This window comes from Globicephala melas, chromosome 1 (assembly GCF_963455315.2).
Source record: "Globicephala melas chromosome 1, mGloMel1.2, whole genome shotgun sequence".
Lineage (NCBI taxonomy): Eukaryota > Metazoa > Chordata > Mammalia > Artiodactyla > Delphinidae > Globicephala > Globicephala melas.
Window position 1 is genome coordinate 183,768,285 of NC_083314.1, and position 20,177 is coordinate 183,788,461.

Sequence of the window (20,177 nt, forward strand, 5' to 3'; positions counted from 1 at the left end):
AGTGGCATTCCAGTGGGGGGCTGGGCCCCGCCCTGAGGCCCGCAGGGTGTGGGAGGGGGGCGGTCACATCCGTGCCTCCCAGGCCCCCTGCATTCCCAGCACAGCCTGTGAGCGTGGAGGGTGGGCCTGCTGCCCGAAGACTCGAATTTTGGCTTCCTGTAGAACAGCCCTTTTCCAGCTTTTGAGTGTCAGATCCCTTTATGCTTTAAAACATGATTGCGGACTCCAAATAACTTTAAAACTTGAGTGACCGCTACCAATATTTGTTATTGAGAAGCATCTACAGTGTTATTAATTCATTTAAAAACAGTAGACCTGTTACACGTTAACATAAAGATGTAGTTTTTTAATGAAAGCCAATTGCGTTTTCCGAAACAAAAGCATGAGCAAGAACTGTGGGGTTGTTTTGCTTGTTTGCGAATCCCTTTAACATCCTGCTGACACACCGCTGAGGACTGCTTGGTCTGGTACAGGCTTCCCTGTTGTGATGGGTCATTTCGGCTGAAGTCTGAAGGAAATCCAGCCTCACCCCGATGAGGGAGGAGGCCCTTAGAGAACTGGGGGTCTCCTGCTTTGGTGCTGTACCCAAATCCACAAGCGGTTGTTTCCTGAGGGTTTCTTGCGTGCAGAGTTTGACACCCTGTTCCTGAACTTTCACAGTGTTCGGGTGGATCTTTCATCCATGCAGAATTTTATGTCATTGTGCTTGTTCACTTGGAAAATACTGCTTCTGCGTGAGGCAGATCTTCCAGATACTGACACATCTAATCACACAATTTCAAAAGATCACTTTCGTTGCCGGCACTACCCATCTCGTCTGGCAAGTCTTTAAAGAAGTATGCAGCTGTCTGGCTCACAGTGGAGGGTACAGATTTTCCCAATTCTGAATTTTGCCTGAAAGCTCAATTTTTTTGACGAGTTTTCCTTGCAGTGACAGGTTCATTTTGTTCACGTCTGAGAGATTGTCTACAAAGCACCCAAGTCTGAAAAACCATGGTTTGTCTCTGAGCCGTTCTTTTCGTGAGAGTGGTGTTGCTGAGTGAAAGAAGGAGCTAGTTCAGCTCTCAGAACAGCGATCACGCCCGGCTTACCCTGGGGTGACCGTTGTCTTTCATCTGGCAGCAGAAATGCTTTTCGTGTATTTCCCGTTTCATCACAGAGTGTTGAAAGCACTCATCCTCAAGGGTCAAGACGTCATAAAATCCATAGTTTTCACAGCTTCCCCAAGGACATTCTTAGGTGAAGCTGTTGGACGTTATGCCCTGAGAGGGGAAGAACCCAGGATGGCTTGTGGGGTGCGGTGCCGTTTGCCTCGGGGCGTAATGCAGCTTCACCCACCGTTGCCTTGGCACCACCGGCGCCAATGCCAACCCAGTGAAAGAGGCAAGTGGCATCTGGAGGTTATGAAAATAGCTTTGACCCTGTGGAGCCCTTGACCACCTTGGGCAACCTCAGGGGTTTGGGAACCACGTTCAGAAAACTGCTGTCTTAGAAGATCAAAGCCCGTGCCTTCTTGCTTGCCATTTTAGCATACAGAATATGGCCTCTGTTCAAGGCCAAGAGCTTATGATTCTGTGTCAGCTGAAGACAGTCTCTCGAGAAGGTTCAGATCCCTGTCTGCTGGAAGGCGGGTAGCATCCGTATTGAGCCAGGTTGCCAAGGCACCCAGAGCACTCAAAAGCTGTCCCCACCTGGCTTCACCAGCAAGACTGCATGTAGCTCAGCTGTCTTGGGTGCCGGACTTCAGGGGCCCCTTGAGCCAGGGCTCTCGTGATGACGTCTGGACCCGCTGGCCTTGCTCCTGCTCTGCCTGCCTTTTTGTATGTGTCTCAAGGTAGCTGCTCCTGTGGTGCCCGGGGCAGCTTCAGGCTGATGACGTCTCTGCTCCGAAGGCCACAGAAAAGAGTGTTTCCTTCTCCTAACAGAACCAGCAGAAGCTCTGAGATCATATCTCGTTGGCTCTGAGTGGGTCATGTGCCCCAAGCCACTCTAAGACAGCCCTGGTTCCCGAGGCCTGGTGCCCTTGTGCAGGGCTCGACCTCCACAGCTGGACAAAGCACGTGCCGGTCCCTAAATCAGTCACTGAGACCGGGATTGGTGTGCTCTGGTTGGCCAGGGGAAGGTGGCGTGGGCGCCAGTCTGCTGCACTGGGGGGCTAGAGGGTGGGATGGCAGAGTGTGGGTTGCAGGGGTGGTGGTTTCCCTGGGGTTCCTGGGAGGTCGGAAACTTTCAGAACTGCTCTAAGAACTGTGGCCCTCATAACTCTTTTCTTTATTTGAAAATGAATGCCGCAGGTAGTCCTAGAGGCCCCCAGTGACCCTCAGACCGGCAGAATGCACGACTGGCACAGGATCTTTGCCCAAAACCTGCTGGTCCCTCCCCACACACAGAGAGCACGCCAGCCTCTAAAGGAGTCGACGGCATTTCAGTGTGTCCTGAAGTGGCTCGATGGCCCGCTCATTAAGCAGGTAAAGAAATTGGTTCTTTACTGTCAGACGCACGCTGTCACTGCTCTCACCTGAGATGGTATTGATTTTCACATGTTTATTTGAGTCTTGTACCGTACCCATCACCCCGGGCCTTGGCAGTACTCGGAGGTAAAGTGGTCCGTCAGCAAAGAGGATTTGTGATTCAGTGACTCGGTCAGCACTTTTGGCCCTGGCTAAAAGGCTTCTTTTTGCCTACAGTGGAGCAATCTAAAAACCCAGGTAATTCGAGTTCCTGGGTTATTTCCTGACCAGGTTGTTTGCAAGAGGTGGCCTTGTGCATGGCTCAGCATGGCCGGCTTTCAGCCTGGCAGTCAGAATAGCAGGGGCGGAGCTCTGGGCATCCTGGGAGATGTGCCTGGGAGGTACCACCGCCTTTGCACATTCAGGCCCTTGCTCTGTGGCTCTGCGTCCACCTGTGCCCTCCAGCTGCCGGGGGACCTGCCGGAGAAGCTGGCGCGTCTGTGCCTCCTCAGACCACCCACAGGATTGGATGGTCCTAGGGAGGCCCAGTGTCCTGGGGGGACGCACAGGAAGGATCCAGCCCTGCCAGTGTGAGCACGTGGCTTGGCAAGACCGTATCTTCTTCCTCTGCAGCTGGCAGGGTCGTTCTCCAGGCACGCAAAGCTGTCGGAGCGCTGGGGCTATTATTAAATCACTCGCATCCGTCCTGCATCATCACTTCGAGCCCTTTGATTGAGCACCTGCCGTGTGCTTGCCACTGTGTTAGGTACTGTGGTGATTACTGCTCTTACTACTTTACTTCTTAGCGCTTTACTTCTGTTAGTTCACTTCATCCTCATGACAACCCCAAGATGTAGGTAGCATCATTACCCCTGTTTTACAGAAGAGGAGGCAACCCGAGAGAGGTGACCTTGGTTGCCCAGGGTGACACAGCTCCAGCCGGCCAGCTGGGACTCCAACCTAGGGAGACCGGCTCCAGCAGTCTCCTGGCCTTCCAGGAGCTCACAAGATAGTGGACAGCAGGAATTTTGCAAAGGAGATTTTATTTATTTTCCCATTTTACTTTATTAATTCATTTTAATTTGTTTTTGAAAAGGTAATTCCCATAGTTCAAAATTCACAAGGGCGCACAGGGAAAGTGTATTGTCCCATGAAGTCCCCAAGGCACCCAGTGTCCCACCCTAGATACAGCCAGTGTTAACCTGTTTTCTGTACAACTTTCTGGAAATTCTAAGCAAATACAACAGATAAATACAGTTGTATGTATTTTTCCTTTTTTTTTTAACATAAATGATAGCTTATATTCTGTTCTATATCTTAAAAAATATTCTTAACAATATGCGTTATAGGTCGTTCGTGTCATTCCATGAAGAATTTCTGGCTCTTTCTTAAGACAGCATGGCTTTTCCTGTGTGGATGACCTGTCATCCGTGCATTAGGCCCTTGCTGATGACCCGTTGGACTCCCTCCAGGGGTTTGCTCTTACAGACGTGGCTACAGTGTGTAACTTCATGGACATCGCTTAAAAAAACGCACACATACGTCTGTGGAACGATTCCTGCAAGTGGTTTCGTGATGTCGAGTCACACATTGAAAGTTTTCACTTAAAACCCAATTATAAGTTGTTTATAAAAAATCACACTGTAAACCTAAAGTGTGTGTCTTCAAACCATACGTATGAAAGGAAAAGGATGGAGAAAAGGCCGTGTAAACCCTAAGCATAAGAGAGCCTTGTGGCTGTACTAATATCAGACAAAGTAGAGTTCAAGGCGGAGCATATCCCTGGAGATACAGGGACATTTCACAGCAACGATGTCAGTCAGGAAGACGTGACGGTCCTAAATGTGTGGGAGCCCCCAGAGGCACCCCCGGGCTCAGGAGGATTTGACATGACTCAGCACACAGTCATCCTCAGAGGACAGATTTATTTCAGTGAGAAATTACCGAGTAGGATGCGCCGAGCCAAAGGCGTGTGGGGGGAGACGGGCGTGAGCTTCCAGGGTCATCTGCCATGGGAGTCCCCCAGGACACACTTCATTCCCTCAGCAACAGGCTGCGACACCGCCTGTGAAATGCTGTCAACCAAGGAAGCTCGTTAGAGACTCAGTGCCCACAGGCTCTAAAAACCTCAGGGCTTCTCGGGAGCTGGTCGTGTAGATACCCTCTGCCTAGCAGGTACCAAGATTCCAGAGTCCCAGAAGGAGAGCAGGCGTTCAGCGTAAATCACTCCGTACAGGCAGTTTAGGTCCTGGGAGCCGTTCTCATTCGTTAGGGTGGTGGGACCCCCACGTTCCCGGAGGAGCTAAAGGCCCAGCAGAGCCTCACTGCGGTACGCGGTGCTGCTGTGGGGAAAGGGCTGGTCTTTACAGCGTCTGGTGCCTTGTCTGTATTTGTGGCCATGACTTCTCAGTTCTCAAAGATCTGCTTTTCTTTTGCTCACACCCCAGCGCCACCCCCAAATAATTCTGGCAAGTTGAGTTTTTAGTTTGTGGTTCTATCAGGATGTAAAGGGTAAAACAGAACACAGAAAACCATGCAAAATAGGCTAAGCTTGAGGTAATTTGTTAACTCACATAAAGACAAACCCATAGTTAGCATAAGCTTCAGGTGTGCCTTGATCCAGAATCTCACGTGGTGTCACCTGGACTTGTTCTTTCTTGGCTCCTCATGGCATCATGTGTGTCTGTCTCTGCAGCTCTGGCCTCTTGTGTCTCGTTGCTCTGGGTGAGTCTCCAGCCTGTGTCTGGGCCCAGAGACTCCAGCCTCTGGTTGGCCAGGGGAGGGCTGTGTACTTGGACTCATAACCTCACCAGGACCACGGGCCGTGGGAGAGAGGTAGTTCCCCGAAAGGAACTGAGACCTAAACTGGGGGATGGACGCTGAGTGGCCCAGTTCTCCGTGGATGGTCCGTCAGCACTTGCTGGGAGACTCGTGACCTTGAGGACCCTTCAGGGCTGTCCCTCTGTCTCCTAGGCTGTGCTGGAGGTGCTGTCGGAGGTGGGCTGCCACCTGCGAGTGTCCCTCTTTGACGTGACCTACCGACACTTCTTCGGGAGGACGTGGAAGAGCCCGGCGAGGCCCCTGGAGCCGCTCTGCAGGCAGCCACCCAGGATCGACTTCAGTGAGGTGGGCGGGGCGGCAGGTGGGCGTGCGGGGTACAGTGGACCTGGGGGCGCCGCCAGCGCGTCCTAGAGCCCAGGAACGCCCCTGAGCAGTGGGCCCGGCCCTCCAAGCTCGTCCTGGCGCCGGCCCCTGTTTCCAGACGGAATCTTGGGTGGAAGCCGCACGCCCTGAGCGGTTCAGCTGGGAGTGGGGGGGACACACGAGGGGGTTTCGTCCCCTTCACGGAACTTGCAGCTTTTGGAACAAAGTTAGGAAATTATCGATCTCATCTGACTCCCCTACTTTTCCTCTCCCCTTCTTTTTCTTTCTTTTTCGTTTCTTCTTCTTCTTTTGTTTTTTTTAAAATGAGCAACTTGAGACCTAGCAGTAAAGTGACTTACCCAGGTAGAAGGTAGCAGAGCCCGGAGCCCCCGCCTCTGCCTGCAGACGGGGTGCTCGCGTTGGCATCAGTTGGTGACACGATTTTGCCCACGTAGCTGTGTCTGGCCGCCCCGCAGACAGGGTTTTCCATCTTCGTTCAGCTGCACCAAATTCGCAAACATCCCTCCATCGCCTGCTGTCTGCTCGGCATTGTGCCGGGCGCCGGGGCGATGATGCTGGGTGGACGGGCCTGGCGTGGTTCTCACCCTGGACAACTTGCAGTCTGCTGGGACGACACACCCAGGCAGGCAACAGAGCAGGTGCAGGTGTGATAGGTTCTCAGAGGAGACCGACAGCTGCTGCCCTGAAGAAGGAGGGAGGTGTGCTGCAGGCAGACCTCTGCGAGCTGGGCCCCAGGATGAGGAGGGACCCAGCCCCGGGACGAGCAGGGCGGCAGGTGCCGCAAGCAGGGCAGGCCCCGCATGTGCCCGGGGGTGGGGGAGGGAGGCGTGGGGAGGCAGCCGAGGGTGGGCTTGGTGGGCTGGCTGGGCAGGGCCTTCCTAGGGACACTGGGCTCTTCCTCAAGAGTGGGAGGTGTCCCAGAGGTCTTCTTCCCAGCTGCTGCTTGAAGCTGAACTGCAGGCAGCGGGGTCCTGCGGGGGACGGTCACGGGTATCGGGAGGGTCAGTGCTGTGTTGGCGTTGTCCTTCCCGTGCGTACAGAGTCAGGGAAGCCCAGTAAGTGACAGTACAGTGAATAATGGAGGTGGTGGCAGTGACCATGGCCATCCTGGGGGAGGTCGCCGTGCGTAACCAGACCAAGCGAGCCGCCCTTTTCTGCGGGGGGCGGTCCTGGCCCAGTCGTGAGGCCGCCGGGTCGCGACTCTGCACTTGGCGGTCACCCAGAGTCAGGATGCCATGTCTCCGCGTGGATTGATTCTGACTGGTCCTGTTACTGAACGTGCCGGAGAGGATGACGCCGCCCCCGGAGGTCAGGAAAATTAGATAAGGCCGTGGGTATGTGTGTCCTGCGGCCCAGGACCGCGGCTGGTGTCCAGGCTGCCAGACGGCCTGTGAGGTGCCCCTTAGAGTCTGGCTGGAGAGAAAGGCCGCGTGTTGTAAACCGGGGAGTGACGGTGGGCGGCTGCTTAGGGTGCCGTCCCAGCTCAGGCAGTGAGTCGCCTTCACGCCTCTGACTTGGGGCGGTCAAGGCCCGGGCAGGAGCGCGGTGGCCCCGATGTTGCTGGGAGCCTTCCAGGGCCGGGCTGTTTGGATTCGCTTTCTCGGTTGGACAGTCAGGCCCCGGGAAGCCCGGTGTGGTGACAGTTAGTACGGTGACACAGGGTCCTCTCACTCCTGGGGAGTCTCCACGGGAGAGGCTGGCTCCCAGCACCTTGGTGTGGTTTCGTCCCCGCCATCCGCCTCTGGAGGTCGGTAGATCATCTCTCCGCCTTGAAGAGCAATCCGGCAGGTCAGAGGCTGTGAGTGCCACCTGCCTTGACCGCAGGGATTGTTCTTGGGCCTTGTTTTCACCCCAGGCATCGGAGGGGCCCTGCAGGCTCCGTTTGGAAGCGCTGCCGTGTCGAGGGGATGGTTATGCTCTGAAGTCAGCACAGCAGCACTTTGCCGCCACTGGGGTCCCGAGATGAGCCCTCCCTCCGTGGCTTTCCCCTTGGCTTTCCCCGTGGCAGTGGCTGTCACAGCCTTGACAGGCCACGCCCGGAGGGCCTGCCCTGTCCCGCCACCAGCTGGGTGACTGTGAGCCCTGCAGAGTGGAGGTCGCGTTGCAAGGAAGCCTTCAGAGCTGCCGCTCCCCCTTCTGGACTCGTCCAGGGTTTAGCTGCCTGAGCGGGCTTCTCGTGTGTCCCCGTGTCCTGGGAGCTGTGGGTCTCGGGCCTTTCCAGCTCACAGTTCAGGTCTGACCTGAGCTGTGGGAGCCGAGTGCCGCTCCATCGTTCGTGTTCTGCCGAGTGGGGCATGGGGACGGGGCCGTGTGTTAGGGAGGACCACAGCCCTCAATGTTTCTGGAAGAATCTGCACCCTTCAGCCTTAGTTACTGAAGTGGAGATCGCAGCAAGGCTGGTGTGGGTGAACAGAGCATTTCTGGTTGGGAGCTGGTGTCAGAGCCACGGAATTGCTCAGGGAAGAGCTGTGCTCCAGCTGCTATGCCCAAGGCGAGCAGCAGAGGCCAGTGGTGCCCCAGGAACACCCATCCTGATGCGCCTCTCGGCGGCATCCTCCTTGCCCAGCGCTTTCCTCCCATCCTTGACGTTCAGAGTTTAGTTAACTAAAGAGAATCCCCCTTCGCCGTGTGTGTGTGTGTGTGTGTGTGTGTGTGTGTGTGTGTGTACCTGTGTGCATACGTGTATGTACGTGTTTACATGAAGTGTGGAGCATTCCCAAGGTGGCCTAGATAGGCAGGAGGGACTGGTTCTGCGGTCTCATCATCTGAGCAAAACTCTGCGTCCGTACCTATGGGAATAGAGAGAAACACAATTTGCCCTTTTTTGAAGTGATTCTGAAATTTGGTGATGATCTTCTTCTGATTTTACTAATTGCCTGGGTTTTTCTGGTTCTGCCGATCAGCCGTGGCTTGGGGGTGATACGACGGGAGGTTGCCAGCTGCCAGTAGCAGGGGACCATCTTTGGAATCGACATGGCTGTCCCGCCTACACGTGGATTCCTGAATCAGCCGCGTGGGCTCTGGGTTTTGATTGAGTTGTCACTGTAATATGCAGCCCTGAAAGAAGATGTTGTTTTATTACTTTGCAAACAACGTCCTGAGGAAAGACTTGGGAAAAAAGAAGTCCTTCCTTGAGCCCGAGCTGGGTGTTTCTTTCTGTAAGTGATGAATTCCTCATGCTGCACTCAGATCCCCTCTTGTCCCAGCCTCTCGGCTCTGCCTGGTGGAGCCCAGGGGACCAGCTCCGGGCCTCTCAGCTCTGACTCATAATTAGGTGCTCCCCTTCAAGACCGTCCTCGGTGGAGAGGAATTGCCCTTCACTTGCACTGAGACGGTTGATCATTCATTCAACCTCTCAAAAGATATCTTTAAAAAATAATCCGGGGGGCTTCCCTGGTGGCGCAGTGGTTGAGTCTGCCTGTCAATGCAGGGGACACGGGTTCGAGCCCTGGTCTGGGAGGATCCCACATTGCCGCGGAGCAACTAAGCCCGTGAGCCGCAACTACTGAGCCTGCGCGTCTGGAGCCTGTGCTCTGCAACGAGAGGCCGTGATAGCGAGAGGCCCGCGTACCACGATGAAGAGTGGACCCCGCTCGCCACAACTAGAGAAAGCCCTTGCACAGAAACGAAGACCCAACACAGCCAAAAATAAATTGATAAGTTAAAAAAAAAAAAAATCCGGGAGGCCAAAGTACCGTGCAGTTCCTACACTTTCTTTCTGAGATGGACATAATTCTCCCTTAGATTCTTTCCTTAACTAACCATGCTCAGCCTTTCAGCGACAGGCTCATTTCTCCTCCTTTATTTATTGTATGCAAATGACTGGCAGGAATCCTAGTGGTTCTTCACAGGCAGCCGGAACCCGGACCAGGAGATGGTTCCTCCTGAGCCCATCACAGCCCGAGGTGTTGCTGAAGTCACAGGCGGATCCCTGGCCTCCGGGAGACACAGGTAATTGGGCTGCTTCCTCGTCCCATCGCCAACCGAGAGCAACCAGCTGCTGAACGTGCTTGTTCGTCAGAGTAATGAGAGTGAGGTGACTCCCTTTAAAAGTGGAGGCTGTCCATAAAAAAGAATGAAATCATGCCATTTGCAGCAACATGGATGGGCCTGGAGATGATCGTACTGAGTGAAGTAAGTCAGACAGAGAAAGACAGATATCATATGATGTCGCTTATATGTGGAATCTAAAATAGGACACAAGTGAACTTATCTACGAACCAGATACAGACTCACAGACACAGAGAACAGACCTGTGGTTGCCAAGGGGGAGATGTGGGGGAGGGAAGGATTGGGAGTTGGCGGTTGGTAGGTGCAAACTATTGTGTATAGAATGGATAAACAGCAAGGTCCTGATGTGTAGCGCAGGGAACTATATTCAACACCCAGTGATAAACCATAAGGGAAAGAATATGAAAAGGAATGTGGACATATGTATAACTGAATCACTTTGCAGTACAGCAGAAATGAACACAACATTGTAAATCAACTATACTTCAATAAAATTAAAAAAAAAAAAGTGGAGGCTGTCAGGGAATGTCAGCATGTCCAAACGAAACTCTGGGAGGCTCTGCCGTGCCTCAGTTAATCTCCGGGTTCTTGAACGTGCCTTACCCTCTCCTTACACCTCTCACATGTTCCAAGAGCTGCTCCTGATGCAAACAGTCTGCAAAGCAGGAATCCAGTGTCACTCCCGGGCACCGTCTCTACGGAGAGAGCCTGGCCTCAACCGCGTCACCCGAGGAGGGCTTCTCTCCTCTCCAGCTCAACAGAAACCAGTCCTTGGGGACACCAAGCCAGGAATGGACGGTGGTAGGAAGGGGATAGAAATGAGTGAGTGAATAGAAGGGCAAAGGATATCTCTCCGTGATGTTTCCAGCAGTGGGATTTAGTTGTACTGTGTGGTGATTTAACTGTCTACCACGTGGGGACAGTAGAAAGCTCTGAATTTGTCAGCTTATGCTGTTGTGTTCATCATCTCCTGGGGGCGTATTTTTGCTTCGGGCTGTAACTGGGTTTGCTGTTTCTGAATAAGCCAAGCCATCATTCTCCAGGCGGGAGCAGGACAGGCCTTGGCCTCGGGGGTGGGATCTGATGTAGGGGGACAAGGGCTGAGTCCTGCTCCGTCACTTACTCCTGTGGGGTCTTAGGCCAGTTGTTTAAACTCCTGACTCTGAATTCATCGTCCGTGCGTGAGGGACAGCAGCGCCCATCTCCTAAGGGTCTGGAGTGTAAACAGTAGGTTCTTCCCAGACAGGCGCCCAGGGAGCAGTAGGTGTTCACTCAGCAAACACTGGCTGGGGGTCCGCTCTGTGCCAGGCTCTGTTACATTAGGAGCTGGACGTGCCCGGATGGATGAGATGGTGTGTGGTCATTTCAGCCGTGGTGGGGTTTGCGTTGTCACTGTAGATCGGGGCTTGTCAGCCCTGGCTCCGCGGACGCTTTGGGCCAGATAGTTCTCTTGGCGGGGGGCTGTCTCCAGGGCTGTGTCCCTTCCTGTGGATAATGGTGGACCCCACCCCGGATGAGCGGAAGCTTCTGACTTTGGAATTAGAGATTTTGCATCTTCCCAGATGCTTGGCAACTTTGCTCGGCGAGCTCACCGTGCTCGGAGCGCTCAGTCTTGTGGTGGCTTGTGTGCAGGAAACTGCCCTGAGCCTCAAGGGGAAGGTTGAGCTGGTAGATGTTGGCTGCAGGAAGGATTTGTGATATAGTCACCTTCCTGAAGACATCCTATTAAAAGTTTATTAAAAAAAAATGGTTTGGAAGGCACTAGTTTAATTTCTGATCCTCTCTCCTGTGGCCTTGGCCTCAGCCTGGGACCGAAGAGCACGTGTCACTTAGGGCAGGTCAGGCGGAGGTGCGGCCGGCGACGCGAGGCCGCAACCTCTCCAGGAAGGCACATCCTCTGAGGCCCGATCGTGTGGGTGAAAGTGGAATCTGGGCCCCGAGGCAAAGCGGTGTCCGTGTGTCTGAAGATGAAGGCATTAAGACAGGAGCATTTCTGTGATTTATTAATCTGTTTCTCTTGTCAGAGAGGCACCTCGTCAGGGGTGGCTGAGTGAGATGTGATGCGGGGGGAGCCAGAGCCCCGCTTTGCCATCTCCCGTGGCTTCTCTCGCAGGTAATTGGATGGGCTTGACTCTAGCTTTTAATCGTGCAGTGGCAGCCCATGCATCTGCGAGCATCCTGCACGGCCTTCTTGAGGCGTCCTGACGCTGGAGGGCGTGTTTGCAGTGCTGCTTGACCGCGGTTGAGATGTCTGGCCAAGCCCACGGGGCTGGGGGTGGGGGAGTGCCTGGGTTCCAGGAGACTTGGCCCTCCTGGGGCCCCCCCCAAACACACACACACACACACACACACACACACGCACACGGGTTGAAACTGCAGAGTTGTGTGGTTCATCCCAGGAGGCTTTTGCTTCCTCCGACCCTCCGAGTTGGTCGGCCCTGGGCAGGGTGTGCATTTTCTACCTGCCTAATCTAGCCTTTACCTTTGAACTTTGAACTTCTTGAGGGCTGGATCGCGTTTTCTAGGTTCCTTAGAAATTCTTTAGCATGCGCTGTGCCCACACTAGAGGGGCAATAAATGATGTTTGGAAAAGCATCCGTCCTTAACCAGCAGTAATGATGGGATGAGACCCTCAGACCTCGTGTCGCCTTGTGATTCACGGAGCTTCCAAGGCCGACCCTCCTGGTGAAAGTGGGGTCTCTGGAGACAGACCAGGGGGCTCCGTGGTCGGTTTGGTCTCAGAATAATTGTTTTCAGTGGTAAAGGAAAGGGAGAGGCAACAGCCATGAGTCCACATGTGGGACGTCCCCAAAGCAGCTGGTCCCCCGCCTCCAGGCAAAGGATTTCCAGGTGACCTCTAAGCTGGAGGCTTGTTACTGCTTTGCATCAGAGCTGACAGTGTTTGTTTCACCGCCAAGAGAAAAGTGGGTAGTGTTCATAAAACTGATATGCACAGGTGTACATATGAGAGGTGAGATAATGACAAACTTGACTTTACAGCAGGCCTTTTTAAAACAGTTCTTGAGTCTTGGAAACGGAAACATAATTCTCTCTTGGTCCAACTGCCTGTCAGCTGTAAGTGGTCACTATTTCATCATTTTGCAATAAAAGATAATAGAATAACGATTTATATCTCGTGGCTGATGTTTTAATGTGTCTCTCTGTTATCCTGGGCTGACAGTCTGTGATTACAGTAAACGTTTTCTCGGTGACACCATGGTAATGACTTGTTAATGCGGGATTGTTCCAAGTTTAAGTCACGTTGCCACGGCCCGGCCCGGCCCTGCCTTGGGGGGAGGGTGGCCTTTGTGTTCTGCTGGTGACTCTAACACCTGGGCTTCGCCCCAACAAGGACGCTGGGTTCCAGGGACCACTCGGGTCCAGAGCCTCAGGTCAGCGCTGACCTGGGCTCCTGGGACGCTTGTTGCCCATAGATTCGCAAACCCAGGTAGTGCCTCCATTTCTGTCTTCTGTGTCTACGACGCTTGTTAGCTGAGAGCAGCTGCTTTGGCTTTCAGGAGATCGGAGAACAGCAGCAGAGGGAAGGCGCTTCCATTCCCACTTGGGAGGGTGTATCTCAGCGATGGGAGCTGGATTTGACCCGCCCGTGTCCCCCTTCCCCGTGGTGAGAGTGAGGGCTGCCATCTGTACCTTAGAGGATGGAGAGGCTGCAAGTGGGAAACCTTTTAGGAGCAATTTGAGTATCATCTACTTGGCTTGGGTCCACAACTCCTATAATAAAGAATCCCACCGTGGGACATCCCTGGTGGCCCAGTGGTTAAGAATCTGCCTGCCAATGCAGGGGACACGGGTTTGACCCCTGGTCCGGGAAGATCCCACATGCCGCGGAGCAACTACGCCCGTGCGCCACAACTACTGAGCCTGCGCTCTAGAGCCTGCGAGCCACAACTACTGAGCCTGCATGCCACAACTACCGAAATCCTCGCGCCTAGAGCCTGTGCTCTGTGACAAGAGAAGCCATCGCTGTGAGAAGCCCGCGCACCGCAACAAAGAGTAGCCCCCGCTCACCGCAACTAGAGGAAGCCCGCGTGCAGCAACGAAGACCCAACGCAGCCAAAAAAAAAAAAATCCCACAGCAATATTCATCATTAAAAGATGTTAGTTGGGCTCTGAACTGAGGATCCTGCTTAGTTTATTTTTATTATTTTTTTTTTGCGGTACGCGGGCCTCTCACTGTTGTGGCCTCTCCCGTTGCGGAGCACAGGCTCCGGACGCGCAGGCTCGGCGGCCATGGCTCACGGGCCCAGCCGCTCCGTGGCATGTGGGATCTTCCCGGACCGGGGCACGAACCCGTGTCCCCTGCATCGGCAGGTGGACTCTCAACCACTGCGCCACCAGGGAAGCCACCTGCTTAGTTTAAACAAAATTAATTCGGGTGCAGCCTCATGGTATTTCCACACGAAACAGGGATTAGAGTCAATACTGGCAAGTTGTGATTGCAGTTTGACGGCGATGTTGGATGGAACGGCTCAGCGGGTGCGTGGGTGCGGTGGGCTACTTACGTCTTTGGGCTCGTGGTCCTTCCGGGTGATGGGCATGGGGCGCGAGGCTGCCCCAGCCCCTTTGTTCTCCAGAGGCCCTGGGTCTGTTGGCATTTTCTGTGGATGGGAAGGTCCCAGAGGAGAAGCAAATAGTTTGATGTCCCAGATGCTGGGCACCCTGGAAGGAGGAGCTGTGAGGGGGTCGCTCACTGGGCCCCTTCTCTTCTCTGGCACCTGGAAGGGATGCTGCTCCCCACGCGGCGTGTTTGTGGCGTTGACGTGACAACGAGGAGGGAGCGCACCTGTGTTCCTCCGTGTTCCTTCTCTGCAGCTCGAGAGCGTTCAGTCCGTCCCTGGCTTCTCTTTTGCAGCCCTTCTATTTTCACACGTCCTTGAACCACCCTAATATCGTGGCCGTGGTGGAAGTGGTCACTGAAGGCAGGAGACGGGACGGGACCCTTCAGGCTTTGTCCTGTGGGTTTGGAATCCTTCGGATCTTCAGCAACAACTCAGAATCTCCTGCGTCTGCCCCCCAGGACAAACGGTATCTGCCCCATTTTCCCCATCGCTGGGGTTTCTGGCGTCTTCCTGTGGTGATTTAATGGCTTATTATTTGTCCAGACTAGAAAGCTCTGAATTGTCAGCCTGTGTGTTCATCACAGTCTCCTGGTGGTATTTTTGCTTCGGGCTGTAACTGGGTTTGCTGTTTCTGAATAAGCCAAGCCATCATTCTCCAGGCGGGAGCGGGACAGGCCTTGGCCTCGGGGGTGGGATCTGATGTAGGGGGACAAGGGCTGAGTCCTGCTCCGTCACTTACTCCTGTGGGGTCTTAGGCCAGTTGTTTAAACTCTTTGAATTCATCTTCAGTGCAGCGCCCATCTCCTAAGGGTGCGGAGTGTAAACAGTAGGTTCTTCCCAGACAGGCGCCCAGGGAGCAGTAGGTGTTCACTCAGCAAACACTGGCTGGGGGTCCGCTCTGTGCCAGGCTCTGTTACATTAGGAGCTGGACGTGCCCGGATGGATGAGATGGTGTGTGGTCGTTTCAGCCGTGGTGGGGTTTGCGTTGTCACTGTAGATCGGGGCTTGTCAGCCCTGGCTCCGCGGACGCTTTGGGCTGTCCCGTGCAGTGTACGTGGTCTCGTAGCACCCCTGGCCTCTGCCCACTCGATGCCAGGCAGCCCCCTCCCCGCCCAGCTGTGACAGCCAAAAGTACCTCCAGACTTTACCCGACATCCCGACGGCGGCAAAGTCATCCCGGGTTGAGAACCACCACTCCAGACACACAATCGTGGAAACCCCTCAAACGTTGTTTTCTTGGGACATCTCCAAGCATGACCAACTCCCCAGGCATTGTTTTCTAGTGCTGAGGTCCTCAGGCTGCGCTCGGCCGTGCTGTGTGTGCTGGACATGCTTGGCCACGAGTGCTGGGCTCGCGGGTCCGGTGCTGTCCTCAGCCATCTGTCTCCCACGGGGGGTCGAGAAAGCTCCTGGAGGTGTGGTGCTGGGGTCCCCAAGGCCTTCCTTTCGAGAAGCACAGCTGACATCCCATGAGTAAACGCAAGATGCTGACCTGCATCTCACGGGTCTTGTTTTGCAGGTTGAGACTGTATCACGGCAGCCCCCGAGCCCTCCTGCACCCGCTTCTCCAGGACCCCATAGAACGTAAGAGACGAGGCCTGGCCAGGCCTGCTCCTACTGTCCTCAGCAGCACCTGTTCGTCATTTGACTTTCCTGAGTGTTAGAACCTCATCAGCTTAGCTGAATTGTTACTAGATTTGGGGAACATGTAACATTGGGCTTGGAGTTCTGACATACTTTGAACATCAGAGACACACGAGCCTATAAGGATTGTGTAGCCGTGTGAAGACGACCCCATGGGGGCCACCTGGTGGGAGGGCTGTTGGCCTCCTTGCCCCTGGGGTAGCAGCTTTGCCCCCACGTGAAGTAGTGGCTGTCCATCACTGCCCAGCGGCTGTCCCAGGAAGCCTTTGACCGTGAAGTCCGTGGGTCATCTCCACCACAGCAAGGTGTCCAGTGGTGCCAAACGAGAGTGGCATCTGCAGGAGCACCTGGCATGCATGGGCCCCGTGCGGAGCGGCCGGCCTTAGGGCAGAGTGGGCTTCCTGCCCTGCCTCTGTGGCTTCTCCTCCCGAGCCGTCAGGGTACCCGTGGGAGGGACCTGCGGCCCCCTGGCTGCCGGCCGCGTGGAGGGTGGACGGAAGGGCGTGCGGTGAAGCGGGGGGGTGGGCTAACAGGCTGTTTCAGGGGCCCGTGTGGGCTCTGCTGGCCCTCGGGGAGTGTGGACGGGGGCCAAGCGGTGAAGGTGGGTCTCTTTGGCGTGGGGGGGGGATGACTTTCTGTCTCTGCGATGTTGCCCAGTTTCCGATGGGCACCCAGCCAGTGTGAAAAACCCAAGCCTACCCCGACCCATCCACTCGCTCTGAATTTGGTGAAAATCTCACGATAGAGGAACAATCGGTCAGAAACTTGGTTTTGTTGATACAGACTGGCTTTTAGGTTATATCGCAATTGAATTTAATCATTAACCTGCCAGCATTTTCTCTCCTGAAGTATCCTTAGACTCAGCACCTTTCCAACAGCAGACACAGCCCCCAGGTTGGTTCCAGGCCCACGGATCTGGGCGCTGGTGGAGGGTGTGGGAGCTGCGGCCGTGTGAGGGGGGCCTGGGGAGGGAGCGCCACAGGCTGTCAGCTCATCATCTCAGGGGCATTTCTAAAAGTGCAGGGCTGTTTTTCTTGGATGGATAATGCAGTCACATGACCCAGCATTCAAAGTACTGAATAGTATGAAAAGGTTCCGGTGAGGTCTCCTTCCTCCTCTGCTCGGCCCTTCACCTGCACCACAGGTGACCTTCCTCTCTGGGATCTTGTGGGTCCTTCTAGGTCCTCTGATGACACACAAGCACACGTGCATGTCCCTGTTCTGTTTTTGCCCCCGTTTACTTGTCCCAGACCTTTCTTTTTTCCCTTAATGATTGATCTTGGAGGATGTTTCATATCAGTACCTAGAAAGCGTGCTCATTCTTTTTTTTTTTTTTTTTTTTGCGGTACGCGGGCCTCTCACTGCTGTGGCCTCTCCCGTTGCCGAGCACAGGCTCCAGACGCGCAGGCTCAGCGGCCATGGCTCACGGGCCCAGCCGCTCCGCGGCATGTGGGATCTTCCCGGACTGGGGCACGAACCCGCGTCCCTTGCATCGGCAGGCGGACTCCCAACCACTGCGCCACCAGGGAAGCCCCGTGCTCATTCTTTTTACAGCTGTGTGGTATTTCATTGAATTGCTGTTTGTGATTGAACCAACCCACCCCAAATGGACCCTTGGGGCAGTTCTGTAAGAACAGAGGGTTGAAGGCTTTGCTGCAGCGGACATCTGCCATTTTGCAAGTGTGCACGTGAATCTGTAGGGTAAACTCCCAGAAATGGAATTGCTGGTCTGAGGGCCTGTGCATTCACAGTTTTGTGTTATTTCCCCTGTTTGCCCTCCATAGAGGTTGTACCAGCGTGCTCACCAGCCAGCCATGTAGCAGAGTGCCTTTCAGGGTACTTAACATTTTAAAGTAAGCACATCCCATGTTTGGAGTGGTTAGATATTAAAAATCTGGTTTTTGATAATATAGTTTTGTTTTTCTAATGAATATTTAGTTCTTTTCTTATGAAATCACAAAGCACGCTTCAGGAGGTGGTGAGTCCCCTATCAGTGGAGGAAATCAAGCCCAGGCAAGACGGACCATTTGATGGGAATGTGTTGAGGGCATGTCTGTGGTCCCTCCCAGCCCAGTTTCTATTGACGCCCTTCCGTCCACTTTCCCGAGTGCTCTGTATCTGAGCTCTTCCCAGTGGTTCCTTTCTCTAGGACGCTTTCCCTCTTCCCACTTCCCCTAGCACGTTATCCGAACCTTCCTTGGGGTTCGGATCCCGTTCTCCTGTGTGTTATGGATGTCGGCATGCTTGTGTCTTAGTCATCTCAGAGGAATGGTCCTTCCTTGAGGACAGGACTCTGTCTTGGAGGCCACTGGCCACCCAGGGCCTAGTCCTGCTGCTTTGTGGGTCTTGACGGATGCAAGGCTGAGACTGAAAGGGATGCAGGCCTCTGGTCAGAGGACCTTCTAGGTTCCCTCTGATTATGGGAGCAAAAGCGATACCTGACTTCACTGCTCTTGGGGAAGAGGTGAGCGGAGGGATTTTGTTATGTCGGATCAAAAACAAGTATCTCTTTAGTTGCCATTTTACCAGTGAGAGTTATTTAAGGATTGATTCTTTTTTGCTCTTCGGCTGAGCAAACGGAGCAATTCCCTTGTCTCCCTAGAAAAATACTTTTCCTGTTTGTTGAGTTCTTTTCCAAGATGCTCAGTTTATTGGTCGGTTTGGCCAAAGGTGCCTTGGTTCGGGCTGTCACAGGAGGTGTTTTCTCCCTCAGAAAACAAGCACATGACCCTCATTGAGAACTGCAGCCTGCAGTACACGCTGAAGCCACACCCGCTCCTGGAGCCCGTGTTCCACCTTCTTCCCGAGAACCTTCTGGTGTCTGGTCTGCAGCAGATACCTGGTCTCCTTCCAGCTCATGGAGAATCGGGTAAGGGCTCCTCTGTTTCTGTCCACTTGGTGAGTCTCTGTTAGTTCATGGTCAGACCTTGCAGGACCTGGGGCGAGGGCGGGCTGGGCCCTCCAGCAAACAGCCTGGTGGTGGGGGGAGGGGGAGGAGGGGGAGGGCAGCAGTGTCGTCTCGTTCGCAGCCCCTTCCTGAACACACCTCACATCCCTCAGGTCATCTCTGCCTTCTCTCCTTGAGAAATGCTTTCATAAGACAAATAGCCCATGTCTGTATGACTGTGGCCAGAAGAACCACTGTTGCTAGATCCCACCCTTACTGGGCCACCATGTCAGTGGCTTAATTATTATCAGTTTTTAATTGTGGTAAAATAGACGTAACATAAAATTTACTGTTTTAACCATTGTCAAGTGTGCAGTTCAGGGGCATCAGGTACATTCACACTGTTGTGTAACCATCCTCCCCGTCCACTTGCAGAGCCTTTTCATCATCCCAGACGGAAACTCTGTCCCGCTAGACGCTGACTCCCCTTCCCCTCCCCAGCCCTGCCCCCCCCTTCTGCTCTCTGTCTCTATGAGTTGACTCCTCTAGGGACCTCCTAGGCGTGGAATCCTCCTACAGCATTGGTCCTTTTGTGACTGGCTTATTTTGCTGGGCATAATGTCCTCAAGGTTCATCCCTGTTGTTCTGTGTGTCGGAATTTCCTTGCTTTTTAAGGCTGAATGGACGGACCACGTTTTGTTTATCCATTTACCTGTGCATGGACACTTGGGCTGTTCTGCCTTCCAACTTGTGAGTGAAACTGCTCGATTACTTTGGAACTGAAATTCATGGGACAGGCTCAGGGCTGTGTCTGGGTGTGTTTTAGAAGTTGATTCTCCTGGTGGGTGTGGGTCAGCCCTTCACAGCCACGAGCCACTGTGAGGGCTGCTCTCCTCTCAGGTCCTGCCGACGGGCCTCCCTCCTCGGTCTCATGCTCCCTCTGAGTACTCTTGGGGGCTTTTTGCCTGGCCGTCTGGGAGAATCCAGGAGGAGGGACCGCACCAGCCTTCCCACCTGGGGCTGCTGGAACCTCTGGTCTCGGTGGGCCGGCTGCAGCTCCCATCCAGGAGGGGCAGGATGTGGCTTTGGGTGTGAGTGGCTGGGGAGGAGATCTGGGAGGTGCAGAGTGTTTGGCTCAGAACAGAGACACTCAGGACCCGAAGAGACGGCTCAGCTCCAGGAGGGAGAGTGTTTGTCTCGGTGACGATGTCCCTGCGCGTGGCCTCGGCGCTGTGGTCTTGTTATCTGAGTTCATGAACTCCTGGGACGGGTGCACGGTGGTCATCACCATCACGAGGTCACTGTTTCTCCAGCATCTCGGAGAAGAGACGATGATACATGAGAAATGACCAGTTAACCGTGAACAGGAGCACGTCCTGGGCGGGGGATGGAGGGGGTCCCAGGTTTGGATCTGCCGTGGGTCACCAAGCTCTAACCCTC

At 54.3% G+C, this 20,177-nt stretch overlaps 1 protein-coding gene across 10 annotated transcripts in view; it reads left to right on the forward strand.

Moving 5' to 3' along the window:
* NPHP4 (nephrocystin 4) overlaps positions 1 to 20,177 on the forward strand; it is a 137,268-nt gene that overhangs the window by 11,854 nt on the left and 105,237 nt on the right. For 8 of the 10 annotated variants that reach the window (XR_004044365.2, XM_060283853.2, XM_060283850.1 and 5 more), the window contains exons 3-7: positions 2,295 to 2,468; positions 5,424 to 5,576; positions 14,500 to 14,672; positions 15,726 to 15,790; positions 18,564 to 18,719. Coding sequence is in view for 8 of the 10 variants with exons in the window: in XM_060283853.2 (XP_060139836.1) it covers positions 2,334 to 2,468; positions 5,424 to 5,576; positions 14,500 to 14,672; positions 15,726 to 15,790; positions 18,564 to 18,719 (682 nt within the window). In the remaining 2 variants the exon portion in view is untranslated. Of the gene's footprint in view, positions 1 to 2,294; positions 2,469 to 5,423; positions 5,577 to 14,499; positions 14,673 to 15,725; positions 15,791 to 18,563; positions 18,720 to 20,177 lie in introns of those variants that run through there. The other 2 variants (XM_060283881.2, XM_060283896.2) reach the window with 2 other exon arrangements.